Source organism: Panthera leo, chromosome D1, assembly GCF_018350215.1.
Source record: "Panthera leo isolate Ple1 chromosome D1, P.leo_Ple1_pat1.1, whole genome shotgun sequence".
Lineage (NCBI taxonomy): Eukaryota > Metazoa > Chordata > Mammalia > Carnivora > Felidae > Panthera > Panthera leo.
In genome coordinates this window covers 57,112,121-57,130,999 of record NC_056688.1, presented here as the reverse complement: position 1 = coordinate 57,130,999, position 18,879 = coordinate 57,112,121, and the positions used below count along the sequence as shown (strand labels likewise).

Genomic DNA, 18,879 nt, shown 5'->3' with positions numbered 1-18,879 from the left:
TTTTTTAATGTTATTTTTGAGAGAGAGAGAGTGTGAGCGGGGGAGAGGCAGAAAGAGAGAGGACAGAGGATCTGAAGCAGGCTCCACACTGACAGCAGAGAGCCTGACACGGGGCTCAAACCCATGAACCATGAGATCACGACTGAGCCAAAGTCAGAAGCTTAACTGACTGAGCTGCCTAGGTGCCCTGAAGAGCTTTTCTTTTTAAAAAATGAAATGGAGATATTCCTTTGGCTACCTTCATGTGAATCTTTTAAAACAGGTAATATTGTAGGTATCAAGGGTGTTGGTGATATGGTGTTCCACGCCACATAAATAAAAACATGCTAAGTTTGAGAATCTATAGTATCATTGTTGAAAGGGAATGATACTATGGACCCTTCTAGTTTTATGCTGTGGGCTCTATTGTAAGATAAACAGAATAAGGGTAAGATTCTTACCTGGAAAATTCATATGCCTTTTCAAGGAATATCAGGTGTTCGAAGAGCCAAGATCTCTTCCCAAATTGTGTAAATGAAGGTGTATAGAAAGAGGATGAGGCTGGGGCACCTGGATGGCTCAGTTGGTTAAGCGTCCGACTTCAGCTTAGGTCATGATCTCGAGGTCCGTGAATTTGAGCCCTGCGTCGGGCTCTGGGCTGACAGCTCAGAGCCTGGAGCCTGTTTCCGATTCTGTGTCTCCCTCTCTCTCTGCCCCTCCCCTGCTCATGCTCTGTCTGTCTCAAAAATAAATATAAAACATTAAAAAAAAAAAAGAGGATGAGGCTAACAAGAAAGATGCCTTGGTCAAACTGCTATGCCAGATGACTTCTACCCTGCTTTGAGAACGGTGGTGAGAAGCTTGAGTTTCTATAATCCATTCTCTATGAATTTATGCCATAATGGGTATAAAACATTTTGAGGGGTCAGGCAAATCTACTCCAAAGGAATTCAGCATCAGATGAAGGTAGAATGACAAAACAAACAAACAGATGCTAAAAGAAATTAAAGAAGAATAATGAATGCAGGAAAAGGAACCTGTTCTGCTGGTAAAGGACAAAATAAACTTGTTAGGCTCTACTCTTACCAGAAATTTCTGTAAGAATTGAAAATGACAACAGAGGCACCCCGAAAGCAACTCAGTGACTGTACATGTACAAATGAGTGAGAAAGCCATTTATATATACAGATGACAGTAATACAAAAGAAATGAACAGACCTAAGAAATTGTACAAGGAAGTTAAATCTATGATGTAGGTATATCTTTGACTCTTCCATAGGTTTAGATCCTACCAGTCATGCTTGCATGTAGGAGTTTATAAGCTCTGATATCCTGTAGAGGTATTGTGCCCACCAGAGCTGTGGTTTTTTTTTTTTAATGACTCTTTGGAATAGGTAGGGATAGGGCATTGTGAGCATCCTAGAGGAGCTGTCATTATATACTCATTCCATGTCATTTATCAAAATGCTTTGACTAAGACACCTGAAAGGAAGATACCCAAGTGTGTGGCTGAAACAAGAGCCATCAAGTTAAGAATTAAGGAAATAGAAGCGACTCCATGAAGATACATGGGAAAGTAATTAGGAAGTAACAGGAATATTACTGTGCTATTGAAATTGTCTTCCCTATTTCCAACCAGGAAAAGGATTTGGGGAAGAATCTGGAAAAGGCTTTCAAGCCATCAACCTAATGTACTTTGAAAAGGTAAACTAGATACTCCAGTGAAGGAGTCAGCTCTAAGTCAGGGAATTACTGTGGTTGATTAAACACTCATTACATATTTCTGAAATATTCTCTGGAGTTCTGATCATTAGTGCACAAAAATAATACCTGTGGGTGATTAGAAATATGAGTGGGGTTATTAGTTTAGAAAGAAGTGAGAAGAAATGTGATAGAGGTGAACAACCTATAATAATAGATAATATAAATGAGAGGTTCTCAGATTTTTTATCTGGCAGAATAATTTTTAGCATCTGACTAAATTAGCAAACCTTTGCCATTTTATTCCTGAATTTCTTCTTCATCTCAAAGCTAGAGGGCCTTTATTTTAAACCTTTACACAGTCTCTAATCTATTACCATTTTATTCCTGTCACAATATATGCTTATTCAATATGCTGTCTTCAGCTGGAAATTAGCAAATGAGCAGCAAAAGTGGAAGAAATGACAGGGACTTTGGAGTAAAACAGACCTGGGTTTAAATCTTACTTCTGCCACTTAACTGGGTACATGGCACCCCAATGTTTATAGCAGCAGTATCAACAATAGCCAAAGTATGGAAAGAGCCCAAGTGTCCATCGATGGATGAATGGATAAAGAAGATGTGGTATATCTGTACAAAGGAGTATTACTCAGCAATAAAAAAGAATGAAATCTTGCCATTTGTAACTACGCAGATGGAGCTAGAAGGTATTATGCTAAGTGAAATTAGTCAGAGAAAGACAAATATATGACTTCACTCATATGAGGACTTTAAGATACAAAACAGATGAACATAAGGGAAGGGAAGCAAAAAGAATATAAAAATAGGGAGGGGGACAAAACAAGAGACTCTTAAATAGAGAGAACCAACAGAGAGTTGCTGGAGGGGTTGTGGGTGGGGGGATGAGCTAAATGGGTGAGGGGCATTAAGGAATCTACTTCTGAAATCATTATTGCACTATATGCTAACTTGGATGTAAATTAAAAAATCTTTTTAAAAATAAAAAACCTTACTTCTGCCACTTATTGTGCAACTGGAGACAGATTATTTAACTTCTTCAATTCCTTGTTTCCTCATCTCTAATGGGGATGTTATCACACTGTGTAGACTTTTTATGAACATCAAATAAGATACGTCAGCAATGCCAGGACACTGCTTGACATAGCAGGTTTTCTTCTTACTCACCCCACTTTTTCTATTGACGTGTTCCATAAGTATTTAACAGCAGTCTCTTCTCTCAGAAAATTCCCTTCAACTTCATATCTTTAACTCTCCACCCAAAAGACTTTTCCTTTATTTCTCTTCTTGGCAGAGTCATAAGCACCATTAGCAGTTCTACATACTCTCTTTGTAAAGCAAGAAAAAGCCAGACCCAGATAGAAATCCCATTAAGAGTAATGTTTTCATTGCTAGGAAGAGGGGCGCCTGGGTGGCTCAGTCAGTTGAATGCCCAGCTCTTGATTTTGGCTCAGGTCATGATCCCAGGGTAGTGGGATCAAGCCCCACATTGGGCCCTGTGCTGAGTGTGGAGCCTACTTAAGATTCTCTCCCTCTTCCCCACTCGTGCTCTGTCTCTAAGATAGAATTTAAAAATATATATTGCTAGGAAGAAATAGTTTTAGCTGATTAAGTTTTTGCTAACATTTTCAGTTTTTGCAAATTACTTATGAAGAATGTTAAGCAAATGACCCCCCCCCCCCACCCTTTTTAGGTTAAGATAGGTAGTTTATAAATTTTCCTAGGAAGCTATGAGTGATTTCCAAAATGACCCATCTCTGCCATAGCACTCTGGTAAACAGTGGTTACTCTGCTAGTAACTAGTTTTGCTACAGTTCTTATTCTGCTGTCCTGGGGTAACTGTTAAATTGCACTTCTTGAGTACCTTTCATCTGAAAAGCTGTAAATTCATTATAAATATATTTAAAATACACCAATGTATGAAACCCTCCTTATGCTTATGTCACTAAAAGTATGTCGAGGATATATTTACCTTGATGGAAAATCAGACACATACGGATTCTAGCATATGAATGTGGCCAAATTTTTTTTAGTCTCTTTGAACCTCAGTTATATAAAACAGAAATAATAGTAACAGTGATTTTGTGGGGGATATTATGTGAATGAATGATTAATGTTTGTAAAGCCCAGAAAATTCTAGCTGTTTTCTGTATCCTTCCTTCCTTCCCTTTTTTTTCTTTTAAAAGTTTATTTATTTTGAGACAGAACAAGCAAGGGAAGGGTAGAGAGAAAGGGAAAGAGAGAATCCCAAGCAGGCTCTGTGCTGTCAGCACAGAGCCCCATGTGGGGTCCAGTCCCACAGTTTGTGGATTGAAGCTGAGCTGAAAACAAGGACTGGATGCTTAACTGACTGGGCCACCCTGACACGCACCTCCATCCTTCCTTTCTTAAAAAAAATTTCTTTGTGGGGCGTCCGGGTGGCTCAGTTGGTTAAGTGACTGACTTTGGCTCAGGTCATGATCTCGCAGTTTGTGAGTTCAAGCCCCACGTCAGGCTCTATGCTGGCAGCTCGGAGCCTGGAGCCTGCTTCGGATTCTGTGTCTCCGTCTCCTCTTCTCTCTCTCTCTCTCTCTCTCAAAAATAAATAAACGTTAAAAAAAAAAAATTTTAAAAACTTCTTTGAGAGAGAGAGAGTGTGCATGCACGGGAGGGGCAGAGGGAGAGAGAGAGAATCTTAAGCAGGCTCCATGCCCAGCTCAGAGCTTGACGTGGGGCTCGATCTCACAACTGTGAGATCATGACCTGAGCCGAAGTCAAGAGTCAGATGCTTACCCGACTGAGCCACCCAGGTGCCCCAAAATGCTTTATTTAAAAAAATTTAAAGTGATACACAACTTGAAAAATCCGATAAAATAGAAGTTTTGTGATAGATTGTAAGCTCTCCTATTGGACTCAATGTAATTGATGCTTCTCCTGTCACCTTTCTCCCATCTGCCTTCCATCTTCTGGGGATTTGTTGAAAATTCTTATTCATTACAAGTTCTTGGCTCCCTCTTCTACTCTCTTCCCTGTTATGGCGGGGATAGGAGTGGCAGGCAGGTTTACAGCATTTCATTCCTTAGTCATCACTGTAATGTGTCTCTTTGGGTGGATGTGGAAGGGAGGGGGAGGTATATGCTGATTCTTCCTTGACCTAGAAGCCCCTCATCCCAAATTCCAAAAATGATTGTTTTCCTTTATTAAAAGTATCGTTACTGTTTGTTCAGTGCCAGGGAAATTGTCGTGTCTCTGCCTCCATGGAGGTTAGAGTCAGAGGAGGATCTAGATAAACACTTGTATACAGTGCAGTGACAGGGGTCTTAGAGGGTGCCACTAGGATTAAGTGTCTTCATGGTTACAGAAGTGGAAATAGAATGAAAACTCCTAAATTTATTGTGAGGACTCAAAATTCCTTTTCTTTGGCTTCCTCACTGTGTAAACTTTCCTCCTGCCCCTGTAACGCATGTGACACAGCTTTCCTAATTGCTATACCTTCAAAGAAATGGGAGCTTGGCTCTGTGGTTTAACTTTTCTCTTGCTTACTTGAGCTCCCATCATGTTCTATTCTCCTAGAGCTGGGTTACTAGCTGGACCACTTTCCTCATATGTTTCTGACTCTTGTTTCCCAGAGCTTATAAAGTTTTGGGGCCCGTTTCATACTTGAAGTGTATAATTTATTGTTTCGTTCTGGCTCTTGTTTTGCTTCACCTCTTTAGGTCATTTGGCCTTGAACCCTCCACTGTCATAATTTTTAACACTGACCTAATCAGTTGGGAGAATTTCAGATCCAAGACTTGTGCTAAGAATTTGAATACAGCCAGGAGATTCAGGGAGCAGGTGAGGCTAAGCAACTACCCAGTCTTTTTACCAGCAGTTTCTCTGTGGTGATTAAGCCGTAGGTTAGCTGAGGATTTTCACTTCCCCCTCTCATGGGCCTTATACCAAGACCACTATTTCTGGAACTGTTCAGGAATGATGGAATCCCTCTGGAGATGCTCTCTTCTCGGGTGATACCACTTCCAGAGCAATATTGCTTTCCCAAAAGTGTTTTTTCCGGTTACTCTCACTACAACAAAACAAGCCTCATCAGTGAGCAATCACTAGAAATAATTCCCATACAAAATAGTAATCCAGTCTTAGTTGTAAGAGCTATAATTGTGACTGTTTCAAAGGTGATTTTTCCTCCAAAGTTTATGCTCTTAACATCAGCTGGAATATTTCAGTCTAATAAACATCTCAGGTGGTTGCAGATAATCCTTGGATCATAGTCATGAAGACTCTGGCATGGAACATTTGATATAATCTGAGAATTATATCTGTTTGTTTAATCTTAAAAGAAAATGTCTGGCCCTGAATGGTAAGGCAGCACAGAATAGTTGGAATGGTAAGGCTGTGGCATCAGACTGACTTGGGTTTAAAACCTCCTGCCTCATTTGTAAGCCCTGTGACCTTGGCAAGTTAATTAACCTCTTTGAGCCTCTTTTTACCCAACTGTAATGTGTGAATAATATTTGTCTCTTAGGGTTGTTATGAGGATAAATGAAACAATTGTAAGTGGAATACATGACACATGTTAGATGATCAGTGGATATTTATAAAACAACTTTAGACTTTCCTACAAAATAAAAGGTTTAGCTAAGATAATCTCTAAGGTTTATTCCAGCTTTAATAACTCTTAATTCTCTGGTTTTCTTTGTATAAAATTAGTAAAATGTATATTTTAAAGATCTATAACTGCAAAGTCCTTGGTTGTCATGAATTACTGCTTGCAAAATGTCCTTTCCTGGATACAGACGTTTAAAAAGTCACCAGAGAAGGCGTTGTACCAGATAGTGCCACAGTTCTCTTAGCTAAGCTTGTTTCATTATTTCAGTCATACCAGACTCTCCTGGGGATTATGAAGCTGAGTCACCATCCCCACCTCCTCCTGCTTCTCCACCTCCTGAACCAGTGCCTAAGACTGAACCAGAGCCTCCTTCTGTCAAGGTAAAACTTTACTGGGATGGTTGCCTTTCCATGTGTCTGACCTCCCAAGGACCTGAAACTATGCTGAACCGGCCACTGCTGTATAGTCCAGGGACACCAGTAGATGGCTCTTTTCTCATTCCACTCTCTGTAGGTACTACAGGATGGACATTCCCTCTCCTCACCTGCGGTGAGAGCTCAGCTATAGGGCACATCTCAGGAAGGTTGCAGAGGTCAGGCCTGGGAGTGGTTTTGTTTTTCATGACCTCCAGCATCAGGGCTGCTGTGTTACCCAACTCCTGTTGGAATTTTGCAAAGTAAGGTCTTGCCTGCATCAGAGCAAAGTTTGGGAAATAGAGTGAACAAACAACTTATGCACATTTGTTGTTCTTCAGAAACTCTTCTGGAAAAGGGCAGGGTGAGAAAAGCTGGCAATAAATGGGGGAATATAGTTTTCAATGGTCTTCAGCTGCATTTTGTCTATTAGTGTAGATAATGAAGAGTTGAGAAGAAAGGTGCTAACAAGGTTTTTTTTCCTTTACAACTATTAGTTTTCCTTTAATTCATTGTATTAAGACTGTCATTTAAATTTTGCACTAATTTCCTCATTAGCTGACAAGAAAATGGGATGAAAGACCACTGAACATAAAAGGAAATTGGTATTAGTAGTATCTGTGTGAGACTAAATTAGACAAGGGTAATGTTGCAGCATCAAGGCTAAAATAGCAAGTTATCTACAGCAAGGGTACATGCCACGGACCTCTCATCTGATTTAGCTTTCCTGTGTGCTTCCATAATGTCTGCCACAGCCCTCCATTAAAGCCCTTACCACAGTGGATTGCAGTGGTCTGTCTTCCTCGCTTCTCTCATCTGCTAAGGTCCTTGTCCTATTGGTCTTTTTAACCACGGTGCACTGCTTACCAAAAGTTTGTTGCCTGAATGATCACAGTTATCTTACAAGCATTAAACATCAAGCTTCCATATATAGGAATGTAACTTGTCTGTATAGTAGGACTGGTCCGTAAAAGGAAATGGATAGAGTTTCACATTCAACTTTTTATCATCATGGAATATTGGAGGGTGATTATTGTAGATTAAAAAGCTCTTGTTCTTTTTCTCTATAGAGTCATTGATCAACTGAATGTTGTAACCTCTGATCTTCCTGTGATCTTTTAGAGTTCAAATGGAGAAAAAAGAAAACGAAAACGGGTGCTGAAGTCTAAGACCTTTGTGGATGAGGAAGGCTGCATAGGTAAGAAGAGTTTCTGGCTCCGTGATCTCTTACAGAGCAGTGTGCTTCAAACTTGAATGTGCACATGACTCACACCAAATATGGCACACACCCTGAGTAGCAGAGTAGAGAACACTACAACGAAAGACAGAACATGGGTTCTTGTTTGGACCACATCCTGTAGAAATAAGCTTTGAGGTCTTGGATAAAAGTCCTGTCACCTCTGGTAGGGAGTTTCTTGATGTATGGAATGGAGGTAAAATATCCATTTTGCCTATATGCGGGATTGTTGTGAAAATTCAGGTGAGGTAACATTTAAAGGCACTTTCGATACGGAAACCATAATACCAACATAAAATGTTGTTAGACATTGAGAAACTTTTTTTTTCTAGAATGGTTGTTTTATACATTTGAACAGTGGAAAGGAAGCCCCCACTGATGATTAGACTCTGAAGAGAGTGTCAGGAGTCTTCTTGGTATTTTGTCCCATCTCTCCAGAGGGGTTTGACTCTTCCAAATCACTTCATGTTTCCCGTTTGTAAGTCATGTTAGATAAAAACGTGTGCTTTTTATGGTGACCTAGAGGGGAATTAGAATTTAGCTTTTCAGTTAGTTATAGGTTGAATTCTTCAGCCATGTTTAAGCTTGTTCTACCCTTCCACAGTTGACTCAAACTTCTGTGGGGCTTTCACACTTGCAGGCCAATAGGATGCTCTGATCCTGGTACTTTTTGTGTTTACAGAGACTTGTGGGCTTAGTCTTGGAAACCTCTTGTTAGTTGGATAGCCTATAATTGTAGTTTCTCCCTTCCTGTGGCACCTACTCTCCTAAAGAAGTATCTTTTCCCTTTCTTGACTCTCCTTTTCTGGTTCAAACTTTCATCTTAAAAAGATTGATCAATTCTGAAGAATCTACTTTTCCTAGGTTGTGTGGTTGTTAGAATAAGTGCAAACCCTGTCCCATTGTTCCCTACCTTCCACTCCTCTGAAAAGGCCTCTGCCATTTTTTTTAAAGATTATTTTTTCAATGTTTATTTTTAGGAGAGAGCATGCAGGTGGGGGAGGGGCAGAGAGAGAGGAAGACACAGAATCCAAAGCAGGCTCCGCACTGCCAGCACAAAGCCGTATGTGGGGCCCGAACCCAGAAACCAGGAGATCATGACCTGAGCTAGAGTTCAGTGCTCAGCCAGCTGAGCCACCCAGGCACCTCAGGCCTGTGCCATTTTAATTGTAGCATATTATCGGGGAATAAAATTCCTTACACTGGAAATTGGTCTTTTCAGTGCCAAATTTTTTGTGAGCCTATGAATTCTGGACTTCGAGTTAGGGTTGTTTTTTTGTATTTTGTTTTGTTTGCTTTCAGTCTTCTAATAGTGTGTTTTCAAGCCTTTTGGTTTTAGTGGTGATAATATGTGCATTTACTATTGAAGTTCTTACTTTTTCTTTGTTTTAAATTTAAGAGGACAAAGGCATCAGTGCCAGTTTTTCCCTCCTTCTACCCCGAAAGAAAAATGTCAGATATATCATTGTGAGCATTTACTGGGAGTTTGTGGCTAATTACCTGTTGCTTTGTTCAAAACACAGTACTCAAGTTTTGGCCAGGTATGGGATGTGGACTTTTTACACTCCTGTCTCCAGACAGGACCATTAAGAGCCTTGGATGCAACAATGAAAACCGTGCTCACATAGCACTTTTTTTTTTTTTTTTAAAAGGTTTGTAGTCCAAGCTCAACCTAATGAATCTTGGCTCCTGTTACCAACAAAGGAGTTGTGCTTTCCTTTCTGTTTGGACTGTTCCAAGTGTACCAGCACAGGGGGCTTGTCCTGTCCTGTGCTGGATGAGAGCTGGTCTGGGGGTTTTCAAAACTGATCTTTCTTTTTCTGTGACTTTGCTTCAGGGACTGGGGAGTTGGGCCCCTGAGATTAGTGTGGGGTCGACTTTTGGACAAGTTAGAGTTCTAACAGCAAAACATTGAGTGGAGAATAATTCTGATGTTATCCATGTAAACTGGGCTCTTTTTTTTTTTTTTTTTTTTTTTAATGGCAGCCCAGAAAAGTTGCATGTTACTCAGTTAAAATAAAGGTTCTGTATCTTTAAGTTGAAATCTCCTTTGTCTTACAGTTTGAAGTAACTAAATCTTTGAATATAGAAATTCTTCTTTTAGCTCTTGAGGTATACTAAGTGTGCTGCTTAAGAAATTTTGTTGGTGTTGCCCTGACTGGTTTTAACTCCCCCAAGCAATGCATTGCACAGAATTGGCAATGAGACAACCAGTGGTTTCAGTAATAAGTAATGAAATAATGAGCTAATTGATGTTGGAGTTTTACATTATAGACCTGCTGCCATTTGAATACAAAGTATAGCTTATGAAGGAGCAAGTTTTATACCACCAACCAGTAGTAAGTTGTTTCTTTTCTATGTCTGCATATGGCTCTTCAGACTTCCCTAATTTGAGATATTGAGTAAATAGCAGCTCATAAGTTTGTTCCAATAATCCAGTTGCATAATGCGTTTCAAGTTGCCGATGAGATTGGGCTAGTGTTCAGGGATCATAATTGCTGAACTAATAGGTATGCCATGGGAATTCCCTAAGTACCTTAGAGCAGCATTTCTCAAACTTCACATTACTTGAAGATCTTGCTAAAATTCAAATTCTGATTCAGTAGGCCCTCAGGTAGGACCTGAAATTCTGCATTTCTAATAAAATCATGGGAGAGTCTAATGCCTCTGGTCTGTGGAGCACAGGTGAGTAGTAAGGCCTTTGAGAACACTTTATATATGTAAATATATATATCTACATATATATATTTAAAGCTTCTCAGTGATTTGTAGCCTCTAAGTTGATAGGAATCAGCAAAGTGAATTCTAGGCTCTTAAAAGTAATGACAAATCCTAGGAACTCTTAGTGAGGGAACCGTTAATTATGTACTCTTAATGGGATTAGATGGGTATGGTGAAGGAATGCTCTACCGGCAACAGACCTCCAGCATGGCTTTGCCATTGTGAAGGGAAAGACCAGCATTGATGGGTACTTGCTAATAAGATCACTAGGTGCATCCATACCTTCTGTGAGGCAGTGTTACTCCCATTTTACAGGGGAGGAGAGAACAATGATTCTCAAGGTATAGTCCCCAGACCAGCAGCATCAGCATTCCCTGGGAACATGTTAGAAAAGCAAATTCTCAGGTCCATCCCTCACCTACTGAATTTGAAGCTCTGGAATTAGAGTTCGGCAATCTGTTTTAATAAGCCCTGCAGGTGATCCTGATGCACATCAAAAGTTTGAGAATTTATAAATGGCAGACTACATATTAGTATGCAGATATAGTTGATTCCAAAGCCACTGCCTCTGGAGTAGTTTGTACTTAATCGCTAATTAAGTGCTTAAAACTATTATTGTTCTTTAATAGGACAAAAATGTTCTTTAATTGTTTGAGCATTTATGATGCATATTAGGTTACTGTGTTCAGCCAAGAGGAGATGTTTTCCTTTACTCTTCATCTTCCTGCTGCAACCAGGAAAGCTGAGAAAGAATGTAGAAGATGTTGGTTATACAGCTGCTGCAGCTCTCTAAAGTCACAGGAAGGTGGCATTGTACTGTTTCTCATGATTGGTTTGTGTGCTGCAGTAATACTGAAGAGACCCTCATCAGTTCTGTGACATCATTGTTGGAAGTTATTGTCTGTGCCTATGCCCTTTTCAGCTTCCTTATACTGACTGCTCACTGGTAAAATTACTTTAAAAGGGGGAGGGGGTTAGTGAATTTTATTGGTATAAGAAAAGGCAAAAATATGCCTTTGGCTGATAGGGCATTAAGAGAATTGGTAACTTTGTTTCTCATTTTATCATTGTCTTAAAACAATCAAGTTTGTTATATGATTGAGTTTGCTTGGGGCAGTTATCTTCACAATGCAGACCACTAGTAAGTGTTGGGTCATTTAGAACTAAGAACTGAAAAATTGAGTAATCTGCAATTCTTGTATTTAGGATGTGCAGAGAGTGAGTGGGTGATGTCAGGATATAGCCAGCCAGGAGGGCCCCTGACTGTGAACCTGGTTAGACAAGATGAAGACTGGCGAATAGAGCAGAGATTAAGATCCAGAAAAGCAGCAGTGGAAGGAAATAGGCAGGCACTGTGGGTCAGGGAAGTGAGATTGAAGAAGTCAGTCAAAGCATGGAGGTAGAAGTGGGTATTTGAGATACAGACAGTTCAATGTAGAGTTCAGGAAGTTAGCTAGCATTGACCAGGACCCAAATGCAGAATTTGGGCAAAAGGCATGGGACATAGCAGCGAGACAGTAAGGGTAAATGTTGGCTCTGAGCCCCAACTAGAGACTGTATGAGTTTAAGATAAATAGTTCCTATTGGTGGCCTGATCCGATCTCCCAGTGGGAGAAGGCTCCAGTATTAGGTGAGCTGATCAGAGGGTCTCCCTTGATCAGAGGGTCTGAAGGAATTGGAGTGAACAAGACATCTCGTTCTCTTAATAACAGTGTTCTAAATGACTCGACCCACTCCTTTCCCTTTTTTTTTTTTTTTTTTATTCTGCCAGTGACTGAAAAAGTCTATGTGAGTGAATCCTGTACAGATAGTGAAGAGGAGCTTAAGATGAAGACTTCCTCCGTACATAGACCCTCCGCCATGACGGTGAAAAAAGAACCCAAAGAAGAACGAAAGGGCCCAAAGAAAGGGACTGCTGCTCTGGGCAAAGCCAACAGACAAGTATCCATTACTGGCTTCTTCCAGAGGAAGTGAACTGCCATCTCTGTTGGTTCAGAGACGTGGAGTGGTCAAGGGAGAAGACCAAGACAGACAGACTCTCACTTACTGTGTAAGTTCATCCTGTGCCTCACCTTGCCTGTATCAAAAGACTTATTCCATCCTGTGAGGTTTATACTGTTTCTGGTTTTTAACCAAAGGGAAATCACCTGGAAGCAAGAGGCAAAAGAATATTTAAGAAGCTGTTGTGTTTTAAGGACATTTTTTTAAGCACAATCTTGACCTGTTCTGGAGAAGAATCCACTCCAAACATAAATTGGAACAGGTTTCAGAATTATCACTGAAGCCATTTAGTTGCTAATTCACTGGTCCCTACCCAATCCTGTGTCCTGAGCACTTATGGCTCAAGAAGTATTCTTCTTTGTTCCTTTGTATTCTGTGGACTTGTGTGGGTCTTCATTTATCCCTGAATTTTACTGGCTGTGTTTACCACTCTCCCCATAATCCCTTCCCCACTACCATACTTCTATGTGAAGCCATTTTCTGTAAGTCTTTTAAATCTTTGTTGGACTAAAGGCTGAAACAAAAATCTCCCTATAATCCTCTAATCCTCTCTTCCTCCGTTATAAAGTACACTGACACCTGGCTACAGACCAGCACATTGCTTATGTTCTGCCCCTTTCACAAAAGCTCTCTCGACCTTCACTCGCAATTAGTAGGTAGGGAAAAGCCTCAGGCAGAGCACAAATAGAAATGTAATGATGTATTCATCTCCACCAGAAATTACTTAGTGTCAGCATTGACGATAGTAGAGGCCTTGCCATGTTGCTGACACAGGGCATGTTTTACGCTGCTCTTTGTGATTTTTGTCTCCTCCTCTCTCCCTTTCCCGCTGTTAGTACCTAGAGAGTGAAACCCAGGCAATGAAATGGAGGCTAAAAGAGAAAGCCTTTTCTGTATGCAGGGTACAACAGTTAAGAAAAAGTTCTCCTTCTCAAGGAACCTGAATGTTCAGAAACAGCAATTTTCCAGGAAGGTAACAAGGAAGAAATAAAGCACACATTTTTATACAGATGTTGCTCCTCTGTATTTTAACCCTCCCATTTGCCTAAAAGTATAGGCTGCCCAAGAAAGGTGGAGAGACTGAGTTGTTAGTAGGACTAAACAGCAAGTAACACATTCTCATTTGTTGCTTATGGAAAATCATCTATTCTATTGATAACTTTTAAGTGATTTTCATGATGGCTGGACAGTGACCTTGGTGGATCGAAGTGGTGAGGTAGTAATCTGGTACAGTGAGCTCTAGGGAAAGAACACAGGCTCATCTGCTGGCATGACTCACAACTGACAGACGAGGGACGTCTGACTTAGCCTGCGTATGTCATGATGCAGTCAGCATCCAGTAAACCTACTGTTTAAGGTTAGGATTCTAACTGACCTTGGATTCATACGAACATATTTAGCAGCCATCATCCAGGGCTCTCCAGCCAGGCACCCCATGGACTTGATTGAGACCAGAAGTTTGGGAGATGAGTCCTGGCATTACGTCTAGGACTTGAGAAGGCAGACGCTTTGTGTCATAAGCAGAGTAAAGGTTGACGTATTCCACAGCCCTTTTTCTTTTTAAAATGTAAAAGGGTGGAAAGCCTGGACTTACCTTTACAAAAAACCTCTGGAGAATGATCTTTAAAAAAATTTTTTAATGTTTATTTATTTTTGAGAGGGAGGGATACACAGAATCAGAAGCAGGATCCAGGCTCTGAGCTGTCAGCATGGAGCCCAACACGGGGCTCAAACCCACGAACCGTGAGATCATGACCTGAGCCAAAGTCGGATGCTTATCCAACTGAGCCACCCAGGCGCCCCTGGAGAGTGATCTTTTAAATGGTAATTTTTGTCATTGCCTCTAGTAATTTTTCTAAATAAGAATTGGAAAAATTAAAAAAGCAACAATCTAGTTTTTTGTGTTTTTTTTTTTTTTTTTAATTCTGCTGGGCTCTCTAGTGAAACTGAATTTTGAATTGGAAAACTCCAGTGGTAGTTGGAGTTCCATCTTTGAAAGGATAATGCAAATCCTGTGATCCCACACCCAGTATGCTGCCTGAACTCAGCTGTCTGCAAGGCTTAGGAGGGAGGGAGTGGTGGCCTTTTTTTTCTTTTTATACAAAACTCTACCATGTTATCCACATGAGTTAAATAAATTTGAGAAGTTGTTTTAAAACAGTGCTTCAAACTGAATGTCTGATAAGTCTGTTATTTGACAGGACGGCAGCAGTGTGTGCAATTATTCAAACCCTGAACAGGAACAAGGCTGGTTTTCAGTTCATATTGTTAAAACTGCACACCCATAGTCTGAGATGAACAAGTCATTTGCTGCCTTCATCATTTTTTCAACCCAGTGGGAAACCTTAGTTTCAGCCAACATCATTTTTTAGTTCATTTAGGAGAAAATGTAGTCCTGATCTTGCACATTGTGTTAGTTTGGCTTCATCACTTGCTAGCCATGTGACCTTGGGCACATTTCTAAGCCTCAGGTTCTTTGTCAAAATAGAGCTAAAACGAGTTACCACAGATTGTCAAGACTGAAGAAGTGTATACATGCAGCCTAAATTTGGTGCACAGTTGTAGCACATAGGTGCTCTACAAATGGTGGCTTCCTTCCTGGTGTGAGAAATGCAGTCAGCCACCAACTTCCTGAAACGTTTTCAAGGATATGAGCCAGATTTCTACTTTGAAAGTCGTCATTCTGGCGGGAAATGTGATCAAAGGTGGAAGATACTTGTTCTATATTATGAAAAATTTTAGAGAGAGTAGATACTTTTCTATTGAAACAAGTGAGGTTCATTGATGGCTGTATTTACTATACATGAAAATACGTGTGTCTACTCATGTGTCAGGCCTCTGACCTGGACACAAGAGGATATAGGTAGCATCCTAGAATTTAGCACTTGTCTACAGGCTCTAATGGAAGAGACAAGCCAGTAAAATGAAATTATAACATGATATGGTGAGTGCAGTGACAAGTAAGCACAGGGTTCTCTGAGAGCTCATAGGAGTGTGGGCATTCTTCCTGGAAGAGAGAAAGCTAAGTGGGTATTTGAAGGGTGAGTAGGATTTTACCAAGCAAAGAGAAATGGAAAAGATTTTCCAGGCAGAGGAACATGGCTTTGGGGGGAAATGGACAGTAGACTTTGGGAAAAGAGATGAAATGTATTGAGAAATGAAGTTGGGTCTGGCTAAGGAGTTTGGATTTTAATGTAAAGACTATGAAGACCAACTGAAAAATTTTAAGAAGAATAATAACATTAGAAGTTGATTCTCATTTAAGAGGGCAGCTGGCATATTCTTTAATTTTATGTGCTATATAGTATTTCTACCCATGCATGTACATTGTATCCTACTTCTAGTGCTATTAAAGTTTTAATGGGATTAAAAAATGTCACAGCTAAAACAAGGCTGCTTCATTCTGGCAGCCAGCATAGACAGTTGCAGTATTTCCCTCGTCTTCCCCTATCGACACAGATTTCTCTTACAGAGGCTTTTCAGTTTTCTGAAATTGATTTCAAAAATGGGGTAGTTCTCAGACACTCTCAAAGATATGTGCCTCCACTCACCTCCCTGAAAAGAACTGAGGAGGGGAGGGAGGACGGGTGGAACAGTTCTATTTCTTTTCTATCTTTGTTTCTCTAAGAAGACATTAGTTATTTTACAGGAGAGAGCTGAAGAGAAGGGCCATATAAGGAAACTAAATAGTTTCGCCAGGACATGAGTAGAATGAGTGCATAATAATGTATTTGCCAGAAACGTACTCTGTGTCAAGACTCGTTTTGGTAAACTTGTCTCCTTTCATTGGTTCCGGGATCTAGTATGCTGTAATGCAGCTTTTTACCACCATGAAACATTCTGGGGCTGCCTCGTTTTGTTGTGAGAAGGCAGTATTGCTTTCTGAGTTATTGCCCTGGCGGCTCTGTAAATTAGCCCATGCTGTCACCATGCCCTCTCTGAAGGGCACATTGTACCCAAATGACTGCATTTAGGATTGACTCTTGCCACTCCCTGCTTCATGACACTTCTCACCACTTGTATCTGTGTCCAGTTTTTTTCTGTGTGTTCTTAAGTGTGGGCCACCCACAGATTGCCACCCAGGCTCTTTAGCCAGAGAAACTTGGTAAGGCTTCTGATCCAAACCCACCTTAATTCTAGAATTGCCCTTTCATTTCAAGCTCTAAATATTGTCTGGCTCCCCCACACCATTCCCTCTCTTTTTTCTCATTTGCTCTTGCCAGACTCCTTGTTTCTTGAGGCTTCACTTTGGCTTCTACCCCTCTCTCTCTTTTTTTTTTTTAAATACTTAAAAGTTCCTCATTGCTAGTCCTACTTTAACTTCTTTCTTTTGGTCTTTCAGGCTTTCTTAAGGTTCTTCTTTCACATCTTTTACTAGACTGCTCTTGAAGAATGGAAAAACCATGTTGTTTAATATCTGCTTTGGATCATGCAAATCCAAAGTGTCAAGCAGTTGTTGAATGCTAGTTCTGTTCATTCCTGGATAAGATACTTTAGAGACTGCAAGAGCTCAGAGGTTACCATTTTGGAGTGGCAGGACATGCACCCTAAATAAATAGCATTATGTAGCAGTGGAGATGATGCTTAGATGAGGGGTAGACGGGAGCTTAATAATCAGAAAAGTACCAGGATAATCATAATGGGCAACATTTTATAGTCCTTTGTGAAAAACAACAGAGAATTTAATGCAAGAAAACAGGCTGAGGGACGGTTCACCATTTTAGTGGATTTTATTCAACTGTTTGAATGTCACTCATCATTTATACAGTCATGGTATAGGTAATCTATTAAGTGAACCTTTAGTGGAGTTATTTCTGTCCTATCTTAAGAATGAGAATACTGACAAGAAAGAAGCAGGTACCAAGGACTATTCCAAAAGGTACTTTGTGGGATATATATTGGATTAGCATGAATTCAGCTCCATTTTATGTGTGCTCAATTTTGGCACAATGGGGAAGCAGGATGCTTTGAAACAGCACAACTTGGGAGGCAGACGGCTCTGGATTCAAACTTTGTCTAAGGGCACTAACCTTAGGTGAGGAACTCCTCCTCTGAGAACTTGTTTCCTCATCTTTACGATGAGCTACCACCTACCTTAAAGGGTTGTTTTTGTTTGATTGATTGATTGCAAAAAGAGTACAAACTGGGGAGAGGGGGAGGGAGAGAGAATCCCAGGCAGGGATTTGACGATCCCACAACCCTGAGATCATGACCTGAGCCAAAATCAAGAGTCAGATGTTCAACCAGCTGAGCCACCCAAGTGCCCCAACTGTTGTTTAAGGCTTTTATGAAATGCTGCATGGGCAGCTCCTAGTATTTGGACATACAATAAACTCACACAAAACAGAGTAACTCCCATTTTTTGAGCACCCACTGTGTGTCAGGCACCGTTCAAGTACGTTAAGAAGTATTAACTCTTAATCCTCATAGTAACTCTATGAGATAGGCACGTTTATTCCCATTTTACACATGAGGAAATGGAGGCAGAAAAGTTGAGTAACTTGTTCAAAATCACAGAGTTAGCAAGTGACACAGAGCCAAGGTATAAATCTTGACAATTTGGCTTCAGTGCCTGTAGTCTTAGCCACTATGCGATCTTGCTCTTGGCTCTATATTAGTTCACACTTCGATACTGCCCAGTGATGATTGATGTTCGTTTTTATAAGTGAAAGTACAACTAGTTGTTCGGTTCCCAGATTGTGAGATGTGAAGGCAATCTTAATGTTTATCTAACTCAACCACTCATCTGCTGCTTGAGTCCTTTCTACAGCATCCCTGCCAAGTGGTCTTGAATCTATAAACAAAGATTCCATTATGCTCAGTATACTGTGCTTACTAAATTACCAAGTTAGATAAGTGGACTAATAAATGTGAAGAAGAATTTAAAGAGAGGCTGGAATAAAATAAAGTTTTCTGATTAATTTTAGATCACCAGGAAGCTCGTCTAAATAGAACCTGGTTCCCTAAGCAATGCATTTAATTGGTTTCAGTTTAAATCAAGAACACTGTTTTTCTTTGAAACAGATTGTCCAGTTCTTGTCCTTGCCTTTGACTTACCCATGTAAGAAAATCAAGAGGAAATTTGGTATTTCTTTATCCTATTTAAGCCATACTGCAGGTTCACAGGTAGAGAAGTAGCCCCTAAACTTTTGTTGCCCACTGATTGCTCTGGCTTAGGCCAAGGCAGTGTCTTCCATTTTGAATGTCAAAACCGGGTTTTTCTA

The 18,879-nt window shown here is 40.3% G+C and overlaps 1 protein-coding gene across 1 annotated transcript in view; it reads left to right on the top strand.

Moving 5' to 3' along the window:
• Positions 1–13,664, top strand: part of POLD3 (DNA polymerase delta 3, accessory subunit) — a 50,372-nt gene extending 36,708 nt beyond the window's left edge. Inside the window, exons 10-12 of the mRNA XM_042904575.1 lie at positions 6,551–6,663; positions 7,819–7,894; positions 12,426–13,664. Of these exons, the coding sequence (XP_042760509.1) occupies positions 6,551–6,663; positions 7,819–7,894; positions 12,426–12,628 (392 nt within the window). The 3' untranslated portion in view covers positions 12,629–13,664. The remainder of the gene's footprint in view (positions 1–6,550; positions 6,664–7,818; positions 7,895–12,425) is intronic.
• Positions 13,665–18,879: the final 5,215 nt, after the last annotated feature.